At 34.4% G+C, this 19,653-nt stretch overlaps 2 protein-coding genes across 2 annotated transcripts; both read left to right on the top strand.

The window, feature by feature from the left end:
• The first annotated feature begins 1,434 nt into the window (after positions 1 to 1,434).
• Positions 1,435 to 7,739, top strand: LOC106755686 (rho GTPase-activating protein gacHH). Its single transcript, XM_014637887.2, has 12 exons — positions 1,435 to 1,517; positions 1,712 to 1,969; positions 2,356 to 2,505; positions 2,682 to 2,849; positions 3,224 to 3,376; positions 3,490 to 3,642; positions 3,793 to 3,957; positions 4,080 to 4,250; positions 4,689 to 4,872; positions 4,961 to 5,171; positions 5,916 to 6,180; positions 7,280 to 7,739. The coding sequence occupies exons 2-12, from the start codon at positions 1,813 to 1,815 to the stop codon at positions 7,342 to 7,344; spliced, it is 1,842 nt and encodes a 613-aa protein (XP_014493373.1). The 5' UTR covers positions 1,435 to 1,517; positions 1,712 to 1,812; the 3' UTR covers positions 7,345 to 7,739.
• A 1,178-nt stretch (positions 7,740 to 8,917) lies between these two features.
• LOC106756111 lies at positions 8,918 to 18,882 on the top strand. The gene is made up of 6 exons (XM_014638381.2): positions 8,918 to 9,267; positions 9,471 to 10,717; positions 12,746 to 12,940; positions 13,780 to 14,686; positions 15,126 to 17,706; positions 18,302 to 18,882. Exons 2-6 carry the CDS (start codon positions 9,559 to 9,561, stop codon positions 18,329 to 18,331), a joined length of 4,872 nt encoding a protein of 1,623 aa, XP_014493867.1. The 5' UTR covers positions 8,918 to 9,267; positions 9,471 to 9,558; the 3' UTR covers positions 18,332 to 18,882.
• The last annotated feature ends 771 nt before the right edge of the window (positions 18,883 to 19,653 follow it).

The raw sequence follows: 19,653 nt of genomic DNA, 5'->3' as shown, positions 1-19,653 counted from the left end.
AAAAATCATTGGATCAACCCACTTGCATCTTGTTTCACTCGCTAATTTAGTAAACTAAACAGACAACGCCAAAACAAATTAATGGATTAAAAATTTCAATCTGATGAACTCCATTTTAGACTAACTGCCCTTTGATCATTGTTCACTTTGTTATCCCTAACTTACATCCTCTTATTATAATTTATTAAAAATTTAAATTAAAGTTTAAATAATTAATCAAACCAATTCATTAATTGAATGAAAAAAGTTACTGAATTAAAAATACAAATCAAATCAAAATAATATATTATCAAATTAAGATTCAATAGATTTTAAATTTAATTTTATAAAATGAAAACCACACTTTAATATCATAAAGATCAAATTTAAAATTAGAGAAAAGAAAAATAAATTTAAAACAATAAATAATCGACACAAATTTTGGTTAGGTGAATTAAACTTCAAAACTTAGTTTTTTTATGAATAATAAAGAAAAAAACACAATGAAGAAACAATTCGAAAATTGAATGACAAAATAGGAAAGACAAATTATAAAACTAAAGAAATGAATTCCCTCCATTTGATTACAACACATATTTGTTATACATAAACTCTCATTAATTGTATACATAAACCTAAATATGAGTTTTAATTAGATTCCTAAGATGAATTAAAAAAGTCTAAGTTAAAACAAAAAACATCAAATCTACTTAAATTCCTATACAAAATTACAATAAATCAATTTGTAAAAAAAGAATCACATATACAAAAAAGTTTATAACAAAAGAAAAAGTTATTATATTAACTGAAAATTCAAAAATAAAAAAGTTATATATATGAAATTTATTTTATTATTACTAAACTAATTATTTGAAAAATAAAATAAAATATTATATTTCTATTTTATTCTTTAAATGATTATTAATTTATTTTTTAAAATTAAAATGATTATTTTATTCTCTTAAATTATTATATATTTAGATTCGGTTGCTTTTTAAATTAACTTAATTATTGATAATAAAAAGAGGCACGCATATTATATATATTTCCCCTATTTATTATTATTATTATTATTATTATTATATAGAAACAGTCCTATTTATTTATTATTTAAAGAAACAATTCAATTAAGTCATTTATTATACAAAGGAACAGTCAAAAAGAACTATTGAGGTACTATCCAATATCTTAAAATTACAACTATAGAATAAATTTGGCAAAGATATTTACAAAAATTTTAAGGCTTAATAAATGCAATCTTATAATAACAAATTAAATCAATCAATACAAACAGTGTAACGTTCAAATCAAAGCACTACATAACAAAATTATAGAAAAGATAAATCCTTTACCGTTAGAATATAGTTTTTCTATTACAGGAAGTATAATTTACAAATTATCAAATATGTAACCTTGTAAGAAAAATAAGATTAAAGAAATTAATAACAAAATTAAAATTCCAATATCTTTTCTATCCTCTTTCTGTTTTCTCTGATCAGATTCTGGAGAACTCACTCTTCAGTCTTTACCCCCTCCTGGTTTGTTTTCTTTAACCCATTTCCACTGTTGCATTATATGCATTTTGTTTTTCAATTTTTGTTGTGACAGTGATATCAGTGATACACATTTTATTTATTTATTTATTGTATTTTGCATGAACGAAAATAATCACAAATCCCAAAACCTCTTTCTCTATTCTTTAAACATTCACCCACTTTATCGTGTCTCTCAGGTTTGGGCAGATTAAAATTTGTAGAGAAAAAAAGTTTGATTCTTTTTTAGTGGGGTAGTGCGTTTTGTTTTGTTTAACAATTTTTGAAGAGGAGGGGGAAAATGAGGTGGGAAAAGGTAAAGGGAACAGGAGGAGAAGGACCAGGGAGGAGGTGGGGCCACACGTGTAACGCTGTTAGAGATGGCAGACTTCTTTATCTCTTCGGTGGTTACGGCAAATTTAACTGTCAGACCAACCAAGTTCACGTATTCGACACTCGTAAGTACCACAATCTTTCTCTATTCTTGTGTCTGTCTTTTTGTTTTTTTAAATCTTGATATGGTTTTTAGTTTTAAGATTGATTTTTCTTCTTAATTTTGATTGCATTGTCATTTTCTGCCTGTTACTGTTCACTAAACATGGTTAGTTTTTATTTGTTGGGTTCTTTAATCTTCTAATTTTTGATATGGGTCCCTGGTTCTTTTTGAATCCTTATATGATCAAATACGTTCACTATTTTGGGACATCCTATATCTTTTAAGTTGAGTGCATTGTTTTTTATTCCAAGTTGAGTGCATTGGGTTGTTTGCATTATTTTTGAAGTGTTTCTATTCATTCATTCTGTTATCTGCAGCTATTTTATGGCTGATGTTGGTGATTTGCAGTGAGGCAGAGTTGGAGTGAACCAGCAATTAAAGGGACCCCACCTACTCCTAGGGACAGCCATAGTTGTTCTGTTGTTGGTGATAGTCTTTTTGTGTTTGGGGGTACAGATGGGACCAGGCTGCTGAATGATTTGCATATTCTAGACACTTGTGAGTCATTATTCTGATATTTTTAATGTGGGAAGGGAATGTTATTGGACTAAGTTTTACACCATAGTTGTGATATAATACATCTGAAAGAGTTTGGGGTGATCTAATTATGTACACCCTGTAGTGTACAGTAATTGTTTAACTTCATGGCACTCACTGCTGTTAAACTGTCTTAGCTTCACATACATGGATTTTTCCAACTGTGAGAGGGGAAGCACCAGAGGCACGGGAGGGTCATGCTGCTGCAGTTATTGGCAAACGACTATTTGTGTTTGGTGGTTGTGGGAGATCTGCAAATAATACTAATGATGTGTACTACAATGACCTTTACATATTAAATACAGGTGACTTTTCTTTATCACACTACCATTTGTTTATCTAACTAATTCACTTTTCAATTTTTACCCTTCACATTCATTAGACCTCACACAATCACATAGGTTCATATAGTGTGAGAAAATTGTTAAAGATTTCTTATCTTAATTATTATATTCTAACACATGGTGGAACTTGCAGTAGTTACACTTTTTGTCTTGCTTCTAGAGGTTCATTACAATTTTAGTTGTGAATGAAATGCAACGAAGGCTGCACAATTTAGGTTATCTAATATTTACTCTGTTTAATAATTCCATTTGCATTAGTACTTTGCAGTTTTTTTTTTTATTATGGATAAGATGAGAAATATACTTATGATTTCTTTTCATATATTCACCTGTAGAAACATATACATGGCAGCGTGCTACAACATCAGGCACTCCACCATCTCCTCGAGATAGCCACACTTGTTCATCTTGGAAAAACAAAATTATTGTGATCGGTGGTGAAGATGAACAAGATTATTATCTGTCTGATGTTCATGTTCTGGATACTGGTATGCATCCTTTTATGCAACTGTTATACTTTTGGTACACTTATTGAATATATGTGCAACAAAGGGGGTATATTTATCGGAGTATAATTTACTAGCATCTTCTGTAAATGCAGATACTCTTATCTGGAGCAAAATGTGTACGTCTAGCCAATCATTGCCACCTCGAGCTGGTCATTGTACAGTTTCTTTGGGCAACAGTTTGTTTGTTTTTGGGGGCTTTACAGAAGCCCAATGCCTGTACAATGACCTATATATGCTTGACATTGGTATGTCTAATATATTTGCTTGTTTATAAGTCTAATAAACACTTAAACAGGAGCTCAAACTTTTTCACTGTACTAGTTTGTAGTAAATATTTATTGTTTGTCCATGTGTTAAAGTTGTGCCCTTGTTTTTTTATTCCTGATTGGAAACAGAGACTTTTGTATGGACGAAGGTGGAAACTACACCTAGTGGTCCTTCTGCTAGATTTTCTGTAGCTGGTGACTGTTTAGATCCACATATGGGTGGTGCTCTTGTGTTTTTGGGAGGTTGTAATAGAAATCTGGAGGCCCTGGATGACATGTATTACCTATACACAGGTTGAGCAAAGAGTAAATTTTTTTCCTGTTAAATATACTGAGGAACATTTTGATTATAGAATTTCTGCAAATTAAGAAGTTTGTGACAGAAATGTGTTTCTAATATATTTCTGACTTTTTAGGTATTGCACAGGAAAGAGAACTCAGACCAGAGAAGCTATCCTTACGGAAGCAATTGAAGCTGAAATGTCAAGAGCAGAATCTCAATCTTGTCCAAAACCCAGTTCTGTCTGGATATGGAGTGGATGCCGGCAGTAATCATCCTATGTCAATTTTAAACTATAGCCAACAAAGTGAGAACCTGCTTATATATGAACTTCCTGAGGAATATAACAAAATCTTTTGTTTTTCCTTGAAGTGATATGTGTTTCCTGTCATTCTTTGTATATTGGATTTTGGAAGTCCCTCCTGTGTATATCACAGCTTATATTACATGCTTTCTTGTAATCTATTTCTTTGGTCTTTTTCCATATTTTTGGTTGATAATGATAAGGTAGTGAGGATTAGTGTTCTTAGCTGCACTACTAAATAGAGTTAGTTTCTCTGACCAGTTTGTGTGTTTCTTCTGAGACATGCACACTAGTTGTGGCACGTTGATATTTTGTAAAGTTTTGTAAGTTCTAAAAAAGGAAAATGTTCTTTGCTTATGGGCCTGGATTAAAAGAATGAAAAATGGTGTTTGGGCATTCCATTCAAAGTGGGAATCTAAGTATCCAGCATCATGTTTACAGGTAAACTAAATATCCCCGTAAGGCAACTCCTGTCTCCTGGAAAGAGAATGTTTCATGCCAAAGTTACGGAAAAAATCTCAGCAGGATATACTATTGAAACTGTTATTGATGGAAAGCCTCTTCATGGAATTCTGTTTTCAAACAAGCCAAACATTCAAAGTCCAGTTGCTAATACTTCCAATAGGTATGTCCTTCTCTTTACAATTTTTCACCGCCCTGAATCTCCCTTTTGAAAAATTTGGTTTTAACATAGTGCTTGATTCTCAAAACAGGAAAAGGTCTGCTGGTGAAATTGAAAATGTTGATTTAAATGACATGCTTACACAATCAGACAATGTAACAACTTCTGCAGTGCTCAGGCAAGAGAAAATGGAAAAGCAACCGGAAGTACGGGGAGAGAGTTCAGAATTTCTTGAACGCCATAAAGAAGCAGATACTATTGTTGCGTCAAGTATCCCAACAACAGCTGCGGAGTCCTTAAAGGTCAAGTATTTCTTTTTTTTACTTCTGTTGAATAAAGTTCTACGTGGGCCAGATTAGTGGCACTCAAATTTTATTTAGAGGCACCAACAGGGAATAATTAAAAATTAAAAATTGACAGTTTCGGTTGTTATTAGAAGGATGTTAACTATAAATGTGACTTATACACAGTTATAGATTCTGTTTGCAAGGTGAACTTTATGAGAGTACGAGTTTTTTTAGTGGCTGAATAAAATTTTCATGTGTACAGTGCTGGGTTTGCCATTGGTGTTTTGCCTGTAGGCACTATGGCCATAGATTCATGGGACTTGCACATGATTGTCTGTGGTGTAACCACAGCCTCCGTGTGCATTCAAGAAAAGCTATGGATTGCCACTAAATATTAACCTTTTCTATTTCCTATGTGTTATGGATTGAATCCTGAAATCCTTTTCTGTGTAACCTTACCTGAGATATAGTTGATTATGATCTAGTTTATTTAATACCTTGGTGGGATATCTGTTCCAATACTAGTGTTTTTTTCCTTTTTTTTTACTGTATGTTAAATTATGTTCAATTCTAGATAGTGATCTCCCAAGATAAACATTCTTAGATTGGAGACTATTTCCTCGGCTCTAGTGGTGTATGTGAATGAAAAGTCACCTGCCAGTTAATGCTCATGAATCTAATAAAGATCATCCCTGGGAATGTAACGTGAGTCTTTGGTGAGGTTTCTTTCTTACCTGCACATCCATGAATATCCTGCAGGATTCTGTCAACCCAGAACCTGAAGCTGTTTCTTTGAATCTAAATGATGAGAAAAATGACTCATCAAAACCCTTAATTGAGAGCTTGAAAAACGATGGATCCAATGATGAGACAAGTTCCAAAGGTGAAATGCAAATTGGAGATGAAATAAACGTGCCAGTTTCCAATTGTGAAATTTCAGGACAAATTAGTGATGCACCAAACTCTAATGCTGATGTCCTGAAACCTGCAGCAACTGAGAGTTCTGTTTCTCCTCCAAATCAAGGTATGAAACTATGGAGAGAAGTTAGTGATGATTCTTTGGCTTGACCTTTTTTGTTTTTCGCATGTTGCATAAAATAGCATCTCCTTTTCATTTCAGATACATTTTCATGCAAGTTGGAGTTAAAACTGAATTCACTTGTTAAGTTGTTACTCCGCCCCCCACCCACAAAAATGAAAGAAAAAAACCTCTGGAATTTTGTCTTTTGCATTTCTTTGAATGAAATGGCATTTCCTCTCACATATGACAACATTTTCAAGTGAGTGAGTTAAACCTAAATGATTCGATTGGTAAGCTGCTTCTTCTCTCCTCCCACAACAAAAAAGAAAGAAAAAATGAACCTCTGTCCCAATATGCTTTTGGGATAAGAGATTTACTTTTATAAATGGATAGGGGGGAGATCATCATGGCATTTTTTCCTATTAACTACCTCTTATTAAAAGAAGTCATCATGTTTGCACTTGAAAGCAACATGAATGGTTAACCTTTTTGTTTTATTTCAAATTTCTGTTTAAACGTAAAGGCAATCATGAAAGTATCAGAGATAATATATATTGGAGCATCGGACAGATGTCTGTGTAATGTTAAATGAACTCTTGTAATGCTGAAATCTTCAAAATCTGGCGTAAATTTTAGTTAAAAGCACCCATCCATTTCCCTGAGAACATGTTACTGTCAGAGTATATGTACACAGTTGATTCCAATATAAGTTTTTAATCAAATAATCAGGACTCAATTTTTAATATATTAAATTCTAAGAAATTCTATTTAAAAAAATTGTAAGAAATTTAGTCAATTTGAAATCTATATGATGCTACTACTACTTATTTTAGGAGCACTTAACTTAGTTACTGATGGTAAGAAATATCGATTACCTCAATGTTTCAGCACTGTGTTGTTTACTTGTATTGTTTTATAGTCTTGTTTACAGCATACCACATTTAAACACTTGCAATAGATAAACTTTCCTGACATGACATGGTTTTGGAATTAAGATTTTCAGACAATTAATAGCTATCACTTCATGATAGCAATTGAAAATTTGAAAATTTTATTGTATGACATATTGAATTTGAGCACAGTTCTTGTTATATGAATACAGGTGTGACAGATGATTGCACAACTCCAAGGACAGAAGGCCAAAGTGAACAAGAAAAATTAACATGAATTGTGGCATTTTACATTCCTTTTATGAAGGTTGCAGCAGATGAACATAACAATTTAATAGAGAGAAACGTGCTAACTGGTGGGGATATACTGTTACCTAGACAAGATATGTTGATCTTAAATTGTTGAACAAGACAATTGTTACCTTAGGTATAGATAGTGTTACAAGTTTTTGTCTGTAACTCTTCATTCATTAGGAGAAAAATATTAAGAGGCTGACTATAGTTGCCAACTTCTAATATTTTTTTTCTTGTTTTCATTTATCTTGTCTTGGTAGCTTTGAGGCGATTTTTTGTTTTCATTTGGCGAGATGTCTGTTTGAATTTGTTTTGCAAATCACCAATTCAGTTTTACTTGGACTCATGCATGTAGCATGTTTATGAAATGAACAATGATATATTAACAACATTTTTTAATAAACTCTTGACAATACATTATGTATCACTATTTTATTGGTCTGTATATTTAAAAAACAGATCAATTATAAGTTATTATATAGACGACTATAAAAAAATCATGAAAATAAAATTGTTAAAGAAATATTTTCCTAATAAAATAAAACATCACCCAAGTTTCACATGTAAAACAAATCAATGTCTCATATCTATCTATCATAACATTACCAAGTCTACCCCTACCCGTAGCTAACTTCAACTTTGTTGAAGTTGTAGTAAACCTCCTCTTATGTTAATTATCAATACACATATTATAAAACCCTTATATGAATAACATAAAACTAATTTAGAATTAAAATAAACATTTTTTTCATATGCTCCACATGTGAAAACCCAAAAGAAGAATAACTTTCAAATTCCAATATATTTATGATAGAAAAACAAAAGAAATGGAGAACAAATAGAACGTAAAATATTTGACATTTAACCGAACTAAAATAATAAAAATAAAATTATTATTTATTTATTTATTTGAGGGGAAGATAAAATTAAAAACATAAACAGTTATTGTCGAGCTAAATTAATATTAACATTTTAATCTTCTAATACTATTTAAATGTGTATTTAATTATTTTTTTTATACTTTTTACGCTTTTATTGTTTTGCAAATATTAAAATAGATAATAAAAATTGGTTTAACGAAAGTAATATTTTTAAATAATACAAAGATTAAGGGTAACAAATAATAAATAATAAAGAATTTTTTTATATTAATTAATAAATGATGATTGAACCCTTAACGTTAAACTTTTTATGTAAAAATATATAAAAGAATAAATAAAAATAATAAGAAAGAGTAAAAGTAATCAAATATAGACCTAAAATCTATTTTATTTGTTGAAATTGATGATATACATAAGAAGAAAAATAATATGTGTGAATTTTATAAATGTAAAATAAGTCAAATAATTAGAAATAAAAATGAGATAATAATAAAATACATAAATAAATAATTTTGAGTATTTTTTTATATTTAATTAAAAAATCGAATATTACTTATGTTTATACGAATAGTCTTGTTGAATTAATAAGAAAATGTTTCATTAAATAGAAGAGTTTGAAGAATACCGACCTGATTTGAACTCTCTTTAGGAGAGTTTACTATTTCTTATTCTAAAATAAAAAATAACAATAATGTGATTTTTTCGTAGTAACGGTTTGGGATGCTGGGGGCAATTGTGTTTTCCGACATTAATCTGTTGTCACTTCCAAATTTCTTCTCCTTCCTTCTTCTCACTAATCACGCACAATAACAATTCCGCGAATCCAATGTACCTGTTTCCAACCCCTCTGCTCTCATAGCTTCCTACCTAGGGTTTATTTCTCACTCCCAATAAAACCCTACCCTAGCGATTCCCATTAACCACAACCTATGATTCATCTTTGCTCAAACTGTTGCTTCTCTGAAATCGGCAAACCCAAACGCTGCGTCTTGCTCGCGGCAATTTCCACGATTCAAATATGATGAGTAAGGGGAGCTGCTTTATTCTGTTTGTAGGAAAATGTTACCAAATAATATGTGACGTTTTCTTGAATGCATTATATTTCTTAATTCGAACCATATATATCCCACTTCCTGAGTTACTTAATAATACTCTGTTGGTTTTGGTTGTTTTGCTTGCTTTGCTGCTTAGTTGTTTTATTCACTTTATCGTTGCACATGTTGTTCAGGGTATCCGATATTGGAAGCAGTGAAGGCTGTGATTTTGGAGTTTCTTTGTTACTAGTTTATGTTAAATAGAAAGTTTGCATTGGAATTATGTATAGTCAAGTGAATCGTGGTTCTCATTTCGGGCAGAGTCCCGTCCCTCCGGTGCTGCCGCCCCCACCACCACCGCAACCACCACCGCAGTATCAGCAGGCTCCGCCGCATTTCCATCAGTTCCCACCCCCTAACGTTGGTGGTCCTCCTCCACCACCGCCTAACGTTGGTGGTCCACCACCACCTCCACCACCCCCTCATCATGTTTATTTAAATGGACCTCCCCTTCCTCCTCCTCCACCGCGTCCTAATGCGTCTTCCCCAATTCCCATGAACCTTCCCGTTCAAGGTTCACATAATGTGATGCCAAATGCTGGCCCTTCTCAATTACACCATGGGAGCACCGTGACACCGCAAACATCTTGGGCTCCAGGACCACCGGCTAGAGTATTGCCACCACCACCACCACCTCCACCCCATCCTCCCTCGGCTTCCCAAGGTCAAATTTTGTATAACCCTCCTTTCCATGGTCCACCTCTGCAGCCCGGTGATGTTCAGAATCTGCATAATACTCCTCCACCACCACCCCATTCAACAGGTTATTTCCATTCAACTGTTGGGAATTACCGAGTGCCTCCTGGTATTCCTCCACCGCTGCCGTTGTCTCCACCACCTGCTCTTCCCGCTCCACCGCCTCCTCCTCTTAATGCTCCGGTAACCTCCTCCTCCTCCTCAAGTGTTGCAGATGACCCTCACTCTGTGAAGACTGTGGATTTGGTTGATGGAGTTGTAGCTTCTCTTCCATCTGGTATTGCACCTGTACATGGTTCTGATTCTAAACGGGATGGTCCAAATTGTAGAGAGGTTGCTGATGCTGAAAAAGATGAGGATCTTCCCCCACCTAAGCCAACGGAAGAAAATACTGTACTGAAGATAGAAGCTTTGTGTCAGCTTATTGCTGAGAAGGGAGCTGATATTGAAGATAAGATTCGTCGAGATGAATTTCAAAATCCTGAATATGTATTTTTGTTTGGCGGAGACCCAGGAACTGAGGCTGCAATTTCTAACACTTATTTCCTGTGGATGAAGAAGAAATATAATTTAGATACTGGGTGGCATGAAAAGAAAAGGCAACCAGAGAGAGTGTACTCTTCAGGTGAGCAGTATAACCTGCATGTTGCAACTGCGAGTGCTGATTCTGACATGGAAATGGAAGGTTAGTTTTCTTATGATCCTCAAATTGAAAACTAATATTTAACACTTTTTATGTTTGAGGTATTAAATTATGACATCCCCAGATTCTAGTCCAGCATTGGTTTGAGTATGCTGTTACGTATTCTTAACATGAAAGTCCTTGTAGTTTGTATTGATTTTGTTATAATTATAGAAATAAGGAACTTATCCTATGTAATGAAAAAAATCTAGATTGTATATGTATTTTAGAAGTGATTTTATTTATTAGCCTAACGCATAAACAAATCTAGATTGGCTTTATTTATAGTCAATGTGAAACTTTCAACACATACATTGTATTTCTTTTGAACACAATGCTTCTGCCATAACTTGCCATGGTTTCCACTATAATTTCATTGATATTTTCTGTTATCTGATGTCAATAACATGGACTGAACTTGATTTTCTTTGAAAATGATTGGCATTGCTATTAAGAAATCATCAACTTTCGAACTTGTTGTAGCAAGATCTAATGCATAAACAAAATGTTGTGGCAATACTAAATGCATAAACAAAATACAGGGTAATGACATTAGTTGCTTGTATGGGTAAATAACTCCTCCAAAAGCTTAAATTTGAAGAAAGTTCCCAAGTGCACCCTATGTAGCATTACACATTGTCTCTAATCCCATCTTTCATGAGAGGACAAAACATATTGAAGTGAATTATCATTTCATAAGAGAAAAACTGGAGTGTGGAGACATCACTACTAGATTTTTCAACTCTAGGTAACAATTGGTTGACATATTCACCAAGTTTTTAAGAGGACTTTTAGAAAGTTTAAGTCTAACTTCGCCTCACTATTAGAGATTTCATATCGATTAGAGATATAGCGAAATTATACTATATAATTGGATGCAAACCTTACATTATAAGTTAGTTTATAAGGGTTCAAACGTTCACTTTCTAAGATGGAATCAAGACCTATTTTGACGAGGTTTGTTAGGCCTATCGTGTTCCAATGAATCTTATTAGGTTAGGATTTGATACCATTTTATGATTATATTTGCAACACGATGGTCACATCTTTTATGGTCCAACTAGAGGGAAAGTGTTATAATTTTAGAATTAAGGAGTTGATCCTATGTAATCAAGAATATCTAGATCATATATGTATTATTAGAAACAATGTTGTATTTTCCTGCATGATATCTTTACTATTAGATGATACTTCTCTTCTTCTTAGTGTATTGATTCCTTTCTCTCAATATAAATAAAACACTTGTGTTATTTTAGAAATACGGTTTCAGCTCAATCTTTCTATGTTTTCTAGAGTTTAACAAAAGTAGTTGGATATTTTAGGTTGCACAGTGCATTTTAGAAAGTAAAGTGCGGAGTAGACATCTGTTGAAGGAAAGCTGTAGTTTTTAGTGTTATAAAATACCAGTTTTGTGATGACGAATCATAATTACATGGCAACCCAATTTTTTTGTCACGGTTATTTGCACTTTAAAGAGTAAAGAAGACTACTTGATATAATTTCTCTGTTAGTAGCTATAAGGTTGAATATCTTAGCTGTCCTGCCCTGATATTCTGTTCTCTAAGAGGTTTAAGCAAAATAGGTAAGAGAAGTGGGTCATGGGATACGTTAGAACCCAAATCCTTATTTTTGTGTCACATGTTACCCCTTGCAAGTTAGAGTAAATAAGACCATTTGCCTGATATAATTTTGCTTTCAATAGTTATAAGTTGAATATCTCAACTATTCTATTCTGATTTCCTGCTAAACTAAGTTTATGCTTCAGAATGGGATAGATAAGTGTGTGTTTTGGGCTGGGGCGAGGTAGTGGGTTATTACTTTTGTTTTTAACTGACTGGTTATTTGTTGTTTTGGATAATGGCTAGTTACTTGGCCAGGAGAGAGCAGGAGGGACCAAACCTAGTCTCCCAATACTTTTTTGGATTACTTTGTAATTTTTATTTGATAAATAGTTCAAACTATGACACAAATAAAAATTCATTTTAGATGAGCCTGATCTGGTTTGTTTTATTTCTCTATGGATGCGTTAAGATGATATCACACTTTCTGACAAGGACCAAGGTTCAAACTATGCAACTGAAGCCCTAAATCAAGATGATGAAGTGTTTAGAGTGAATCATAATATAGCGCAGCCGCAGAAATTATCAGAGAATGACCCTGCCAGGGTCATCTCATCCTGCAGTCCATCATACTTTGGATCCATGGGAGTCAGCAAACAGAATGAAGGTTTCATTTCAGAAAAGTCTTTTTTCTCTATGTTTAATTACTTTTTGATACTTGTTAATCAAGTTTTTATTTAACATGTTTTTCTTTATTCAATCAAGTCAAAAGTTTTGGGACACAGGCAGTTTCTATTACACTGAAAGTTTAAGTACTTAAATTTGGTATTTAATTTAGTGTTTTGATATCTTTCTCGTTTTAAACACTGAATCTAATCTGACAGATTGAGGATTGACCTAAGCAACTGTAAAAAAAACTTGTAGAAATTACACAGAAGTCCTGTCAATTGATGGACTGTGGTAACTCAACATTCTCGATATTTCAGGCATAAAAGAGTAAATACAAGAATTGAATTAATTAGTAGAACTCCAATCTTTTGTCTGATACACAACTCCCATAAGTTCCAATGATTATTAATTATTTTTACTATTTCCAACAGATTCATGCAGTGCACTGAATTTAGTAATTATTTGCAGAACAGAATTTCATTTAATATCCATATAGTTTTTTATTTTTTTTGGCAACTTGTTTCATTTCATTGAATGTTTTTCCGTAAGTTAGAGGTGAATAACTAACTATATTTCTCCTTATATAATTGAAGAGAGGGCAGGTTTACCAACTCATTGTTCATGATCACTATATGTGGTTTATTTGCTCCTTTTTCACTGAATTAAAAAATGATTACTTTTATCTCATTTTTTATGTAGCCGGTTAGAATTCAGAAGTGGTAGAATATAATAGAGTTGACTTTGGTATTTGATGTCAAATTCATTCTATGGCTAACTCTAATATATTGCTTTATTAAAAAAAAATTGTTTGTTAATAAGGCTCTTTACTAAATACAGGACCCGAGATTTTATCTTATCTGGAGCACAGCAAATCTATAAGACCAGTTACCAAGGTTCAAAGTCTTGAGAATAACTCCACTGAAGTGGCTGAGTTATCCTTGGGCAAGGCTTTGGAGGAAGCTGCAACTTGTGTTGATGATGATTTTGTTTGTACTGTTACTTCTGATCACAATAAAACCGCTACTACTAATAAGGATTATGGGACACTCCTAGCGAGTGACAGCCCTATAAGACTTCTTCAAGATTATGCTTCTGATGACACTTCAGCTAATGGGGATGAAAGCAATGCTGCAGAAGCTAACGTTTTCACAATCTCAGAAGGTATTGATACTGGTGTTTCAGCAGTCCATAAAGATTCTGGGAGTCATATGGAGATTGGTATTGGATCTAAGAGTCCCACAAGTACTCAAAAGGGGTTTGGGTCACTCTCCAGAACATCACAGGGTGGTTTAGAAATATCTACACATTTATTACAAGAGTCTAAGAAAACTCGCAACCGAAAAAAATCTGTCTCACGTTGGAGTAGTGATGGATGTGTTGACCATAACCTTGAAAATCAGATGTCTGTTAATTTTGCTTCATCAATGGAAGCTTCCAAGGGCAAAGATAGATTAGAGGATACTGCCATTGACAGTGGTAGTAGAAGTGGTAATGCTGAAAAGAAAGATGAGGGGAAAACCTCAAAATTTGAACTAAATGTTATGAAAGTGGATGAATTCGGAAGACAACTAAGAGAAGGTCTTCCAGATAGTGATTCTGATGATTCATTCCATCAGCGGACAAGGAGGCTTAATAAAAGAGATAGAAGAAGCTGGAGCCGCAGCCAGTCTCCTCCAGACAGGAGGAGTAGGAGGAATAGGAGGAGTCCTCGGAGGAGAAGAGATAAAAGAAACAGGTCTCGCAGGTACATACTGCTGTTGTGCATTGTAGAATGTCCTTAATTACCTGCTGTTAATGTGAATCTTATGCCCAAACAATTTGTATCACATTGTACAAGTCTTCCTTTCCTAGGTTATCTGTTCTATGGATTAAACATAAAATCTCTCATGCTAATAGAATCAATTGTCTTTCTTTGCACTTCAAATCTTGGTTCTTGATATCTTTAACAATAGCTTTGATGCAATTGATGGAAAATAATAGAATATATATACACGCAGATAGAATATTATTGCATGTGATTGTAATATGAGATTTATGTCTAACCTGAATTCTCATTTGATTCTGCGAGAGTTTAATTCTCTTTCGATTCTGTGAGAGTCACTTGATAGTGATTCTTCTTGACAGCTTTCTATCTTTGTATAGAATACTACTATATATAATTTTTCAAATTTTATTGGTTACAGCTGGTCACCCCAGCACCGAAGAAGCAGTAGGTCACCAATCTCAAGACGGTCAGGTGACTTTCGTGGTGAGAATGTTAAAAGGGACAGGGATCAGTGCTTTGACTTTCTTCGAGGAAAGTGCTATCGGGGAGCATCTTGCAGGTACATTCACCATGAATCTGACATGAATGCTACTTCAAGGCGCTATAAGAATAAACATGATCTGGAAGTCAGTTATTGTGGAAAAGAATCAAAGACTAATGGAGACACGACGAAGATTTATTCTAAAGTGTTTGATAATGAGCATGATGAGGTTAGAAGTCAGGATGATGATCTTAGTCTGAATGTGACTAGCCAGGAAGTAGTGAAGAAAAAAGAAGATTCAGGGTGGAATGTTGTTGCATCAACTATCATTCATCTTGATGGCCAATCAGTTAATAGCAATCTAGGTAAATCTAAATCTATCAGAGAGGTTGCTCCTGAAATGCAGGAAACCATTGATGTGAGGGAGGATCCAAGGAATTCAATCCATGGGAATGATAGTTCGGAAGCAGGTGATTCTCAACAGCAACACATAGTTGAAGGCTTTCACCCTGATGCTTTAGGCCATGATAATACTTCTAAATCATCTGGTACATATAAAGATGTCATTCCCTCAGGAGATGGTCTTTTTGCTCAGAAAAGGCAACTCAGTGTTTCTGCTGCTGGAATTCAGGAACAATCGTGTTATCCATCTCAGCATGTAAATGCATCCTCTGTGACTGATGCATCACCGGATAAAAGATCAACTGTTTCTACTAGTGTTACTGAAGTTCCTGACAGTGTCACATCAGAGCAGGCTTCATTGAACCCTCAGGTTTCAAAAGAGTTACCTCCACAGTGTGACTCTTCAGTGGAATTTCCACGTCATAATTACCAGTTGTCTGCACCTGTTGTTTCACATTCCCCTGGCGAAAATCCTGTGCACATGCCACAAATTTCAAGGCAGTATAATGTGATGCAACAGAGGGCATTCTTTCCTTTCCAATCCACTGCCAGAGAAAAGTTTGAACCTTACCCAGCTCCTTTACACATGCATAATGCTCACTTCAATGTACCACCTAATAGCTCTTGGACATCATTGCCATTACCACCACCACTGCCACCGCCACCATCACTGCCACCACCGCCATCAAGAATGGTGTATGATCCCAATGTAAACTCAGGAGTTGTAAAATCATATATTTCTTCTGAATTTATTCAGAGTCAAATGCATTCAAGAACTGACTTTGTTTCCCAGACATCCATGAAGCCTTTACCGAGTTGCTCTGAGAATTCTGATTTTCAGGATATAGCATACCCTCCTATGCAGGATCATTCACGGACTTTTATGCTTACTGAACCTTTCTCTCCAAAGCAACTTCCTCAAGGGAACCCAGCTAGTCAATTACTTTCAGGATCTAGTCTCAACGGAGATGAATTTCATAATCAACTTCCATTGCAGGATTCAAAATTTTCCAGTGCCACATCATTTGGCAGCTTGCAGCCTCAACAAAATGAATTTTCCTGGAAATCGGATGTGAACAGACTACAACCTTCTCTGGGTGGCAAGTTACCCGCGGAAGGACATTTTATGACATCCTCAAACATTGATTCATCATCACAGAAGCAACAATCAATGTACAATTTTCAGTGTTCTGTATCCGAGGCTAATTTGGGTGTGCCTGGGGAGACTGCTACTGTTTCCAGATATCCACCTCAATTTCTGGATAGCAGTCATTCAACTTCTCTTCCACCGTATAGTGGATCAAGAATATCTGCTCACTATAATCCTTATGCATCAACCTTTGAGAAACCACTAAGTTCCAAATTTAGTTCAAGTATTTTTAGACAGGAAAATGAAATAGTCCATGGTAACAATTATGCTTCTTCTAGATTGAACCATACTACGGTAAATGGGGAGGGTGATGGTGGGGTTGGATCAAGACATTCAGCATCTGCACCAAAATCAGGTAGAGCTCTTGGTCAGATTTTGCCTAGGTCTGGTGGTGACCAATATGATCCACTTTTTGACAGCATTGAACCATCATCCTCTTTGAGAAAAACTGATTTTGATCAGAAGCAGGAAGTTACAGGTGAATCCAATGTCAGCCTAAGGCCCAAAAGTTCTTACATTTCTTTGGATGTGGATGAGAAAAACAAGGAGGAGGAGGTTGGGGCTGTTGCCTCTACCACTTCTCAAAATAATGATGAATACAGTGAGACAGCGGATGCAGAAGTTGGTGCTATTGAAAATGAGAGCGTAAGTGATGATGTGGATGTTGCAAAAGTGACTACAAAGGAGGTTGAGATTAATCGGGTCAAGTCTCCTGGGAAAAGAAAAAAGAGTAAGGATTCCAGATCAATGAAATTGTTCAAAGTTTCCATTGCGAACTTTGTAAAGGAGGTTTTGAAACCATCATGGCGGCAAGGTAATATGAGTAAGGTTGCTTTTAAAACCATTGTGAAAAAGACCGTGGATAAAGTGTCAGGAGCCATGAAAGGCCATCGTGTACCTAAGTCCCAAGCGAAGATAAGTCAATATATTGATTCATCACAGCGAAAGTTGACTAAACTTGTGATGGTAATTAATTGATTTTCTCCATCACTTATTATTTGTATTTTTTTCCCTTATCAGAGCCAAGTAGATAGCTGCTATGGGTATGATTTTGTGTTTTTGCATCCCTACCTGAATCTATACTGAGAATTAACAAAGGTCTACATTTTATAAACAAGTATGTGCACTGATAAAATGACAAGAGGCTTGATGCACAGACTACCCTGTTTGTCTTGGAATATTATTGTATTTAAATGAAAAGAAAAAATTCTTTGTAACACGTTTGAAAGGATCAGCACTGTTATTTTAACTGCATTTTAGATGTTTCCTTCAGTGATTTTAATTGAAAAGTTACATAGATCCACAATAAGACAGATTTTAGTGATCTACTAAACTTCACCTGTGGTCTAACTTCCAAAGATTTTTATATACAAGAAGAACTACCATTTTCTTTTATTTTAAAAAAAGAAATTGGAGATGGGAAGCATTATGTTTGAATTGCTTTACAAAAATTTTTTAGTCACAGGTCAAAATAGGATAGTTGATTTGATTATAACAATATGCCTAAGTGGTAATATTCAAATTGCTTTTAGTGATGTTTTGTTCCCTACATTTTCGGCAGGGTTATGTTGACAAGTATGTGAAGGTATGAAAGTGAACTATGCCAATGTTTCTCCAACATTCAAATTCAATGGGCGTGGCATTTCAACAGGAGGGCTTGGCATCTCAACAGGGAACATCGGTACTTCCCTGGAGTTGTCTACTCTCAATATTAAAGGCGCACTGGATAGGTGTGAAAATGGTTGGTCAACATTCCAGTTCCTGAAGAATTTTTGGTTGCCCCCAATATGTATGTATTGTATTTCTCCTTGTTACTCTTGTGATTTGCTTTTTATGTTATAGATTCAACTCCGTGTTATTTTGAAGTGTTATGATGAATATCACGAAGTTGGAATTATTTCACTTGTAGCATTTTTTAAGCTAATAGCTAGAAGGAATTGCATGTAAAAATACTAAAAGAAAACTGTAAATTTGTGTTGGTGCCCACTTGTTTCTTTTTAACGTTCCAAACCATCTTGTGGTTTGGCAGACACTAAGTTTTCCCTTTTATTGTTGACCTCATCAAATATCTTCCCCGAACAGAACCATGGAAATAGAAGCAGCTTTTCTTACAGAGACGCTGTAAATCAAACTTGTTTTTAATCGCGGAGAATTTGGAATGCTTTATTACATTCTGGTTAATTATAATCCAAAATGGCATTGGTCTCTTAATTTGTCATAGAAACTGGCATTCGATTGGTGGGAGAGTTGAACTAAGTTCTCCCCTGGTCCGAAAGCCAGGCCATCACCTTAGCTTGTCACTTAAGTGCCAACATCACTTGTCTTTGCTGTAAATAGGGCACTAGAGTTTAGCTTGCTTGTGAAAATTTCTCTAACGGAAATATTTCTTGTAAACCTTTTTTCTTGACATAATTTTTTACACCTCTTCGTGGAAGATGATATATTGGCTTGAAATTTTTATTGTTTCCAATGGTACATGAATCCAGATTCAAATTGTGAATTTTTCCTTGATTTGATTCAAATTATGATTAGTAAGATTGATAATGAAAACAGATCCTCCCTCCTAAATATGTTCCACTAGACATAGCAAATCATCGTCAGAGGCGATTGCCTGACGACAATGTTCCAGTTTTCCCCTTTATTTTCTTCTTTCTCTTCTTTGCCTCCCTCACTAGATTTGTTCTACTGGCCACTGTCAGTTGTCAGAGGTGATTCTAGGTGTTGATGCTCTGTTTTTTTGTCAAATTATTTTTATATTAAGTTGTTAAGAAATATGTTTAAAATAAACTTACAAAACAAGCAAAAGTGAAATTCAACTTAGATCAAAGTATGTTCACGACGCAACATGTTACTAGTGATGACATTCTCCTGTGCAAGATGGTACTAGCACCAGCAGGTGCCATTGAATGTCTA

This window comes from Vigna radiata, chromosome 2 (assembly GCF_000741045.1).
Source record: "Vigna radiata var. radiata cultivar VC1973A chromosome 2, Vradiata_ver6, whole genome shotgun sequence".
NCBI classification, from domain to species: domain Eukaryota; kingdom Viridiplantae; phylum Streptophyta; class Magnoliopsida; order Fabales; family Fabaceae; genus Vigna; species Vigna radiata.
Note: the sequence above shows the minus strand (reverse complement) of the source record. Positions and strands in the feature narration are given on the sequence as shown.

Excerpts from the sequence above, each read along its gene's own strand:
- LOC106755686 (XM_014637887.2), top strand. The coding sequence starts at position 1,813 with ATGAGGTGGGAAAAGGTAAAGGGAACAGGAGGAGAAGGACCAGGGAGG. Across the intron at positions 3,643-3,792 it reads CCTATATATGCTTGACATTG|AGACTTTTGTATGGACGAAG; the intron begins GTATGTCTAATA and ends GATTGGAAACAG. Across the intron at positions 5,172-5,915 it reads CAGCTGCGGAGTCCTTAAAG|GATTCTGTCAACCCAGAACC; the intron begins GTCAAGTATTTC and ends AATATCCTGCAG.
- LOC106756111 (XM_014638381.2), top strand. The coding sequence starts at position 9,559 with ATGTATAGTCAAGTGAATCGTGGTTCTCATTTCGGGCAGAGTCCCGTC. Across the intron at positions 12,941-13,779 it reads AGTCAGCAAACAGAATGAAG|GACCCGAGATTTTATCTTAT; the intron begins GTTTCATTTCAG and ends TACTAAATACAG. Across the intron at positions 17,707-18,301 it reads AGTTGACTAAACTTGTGATG|GGTTATGTTGACAAGTATGT; the intron begins GTAATTAATTGA and ends CATTTTCGGCAG.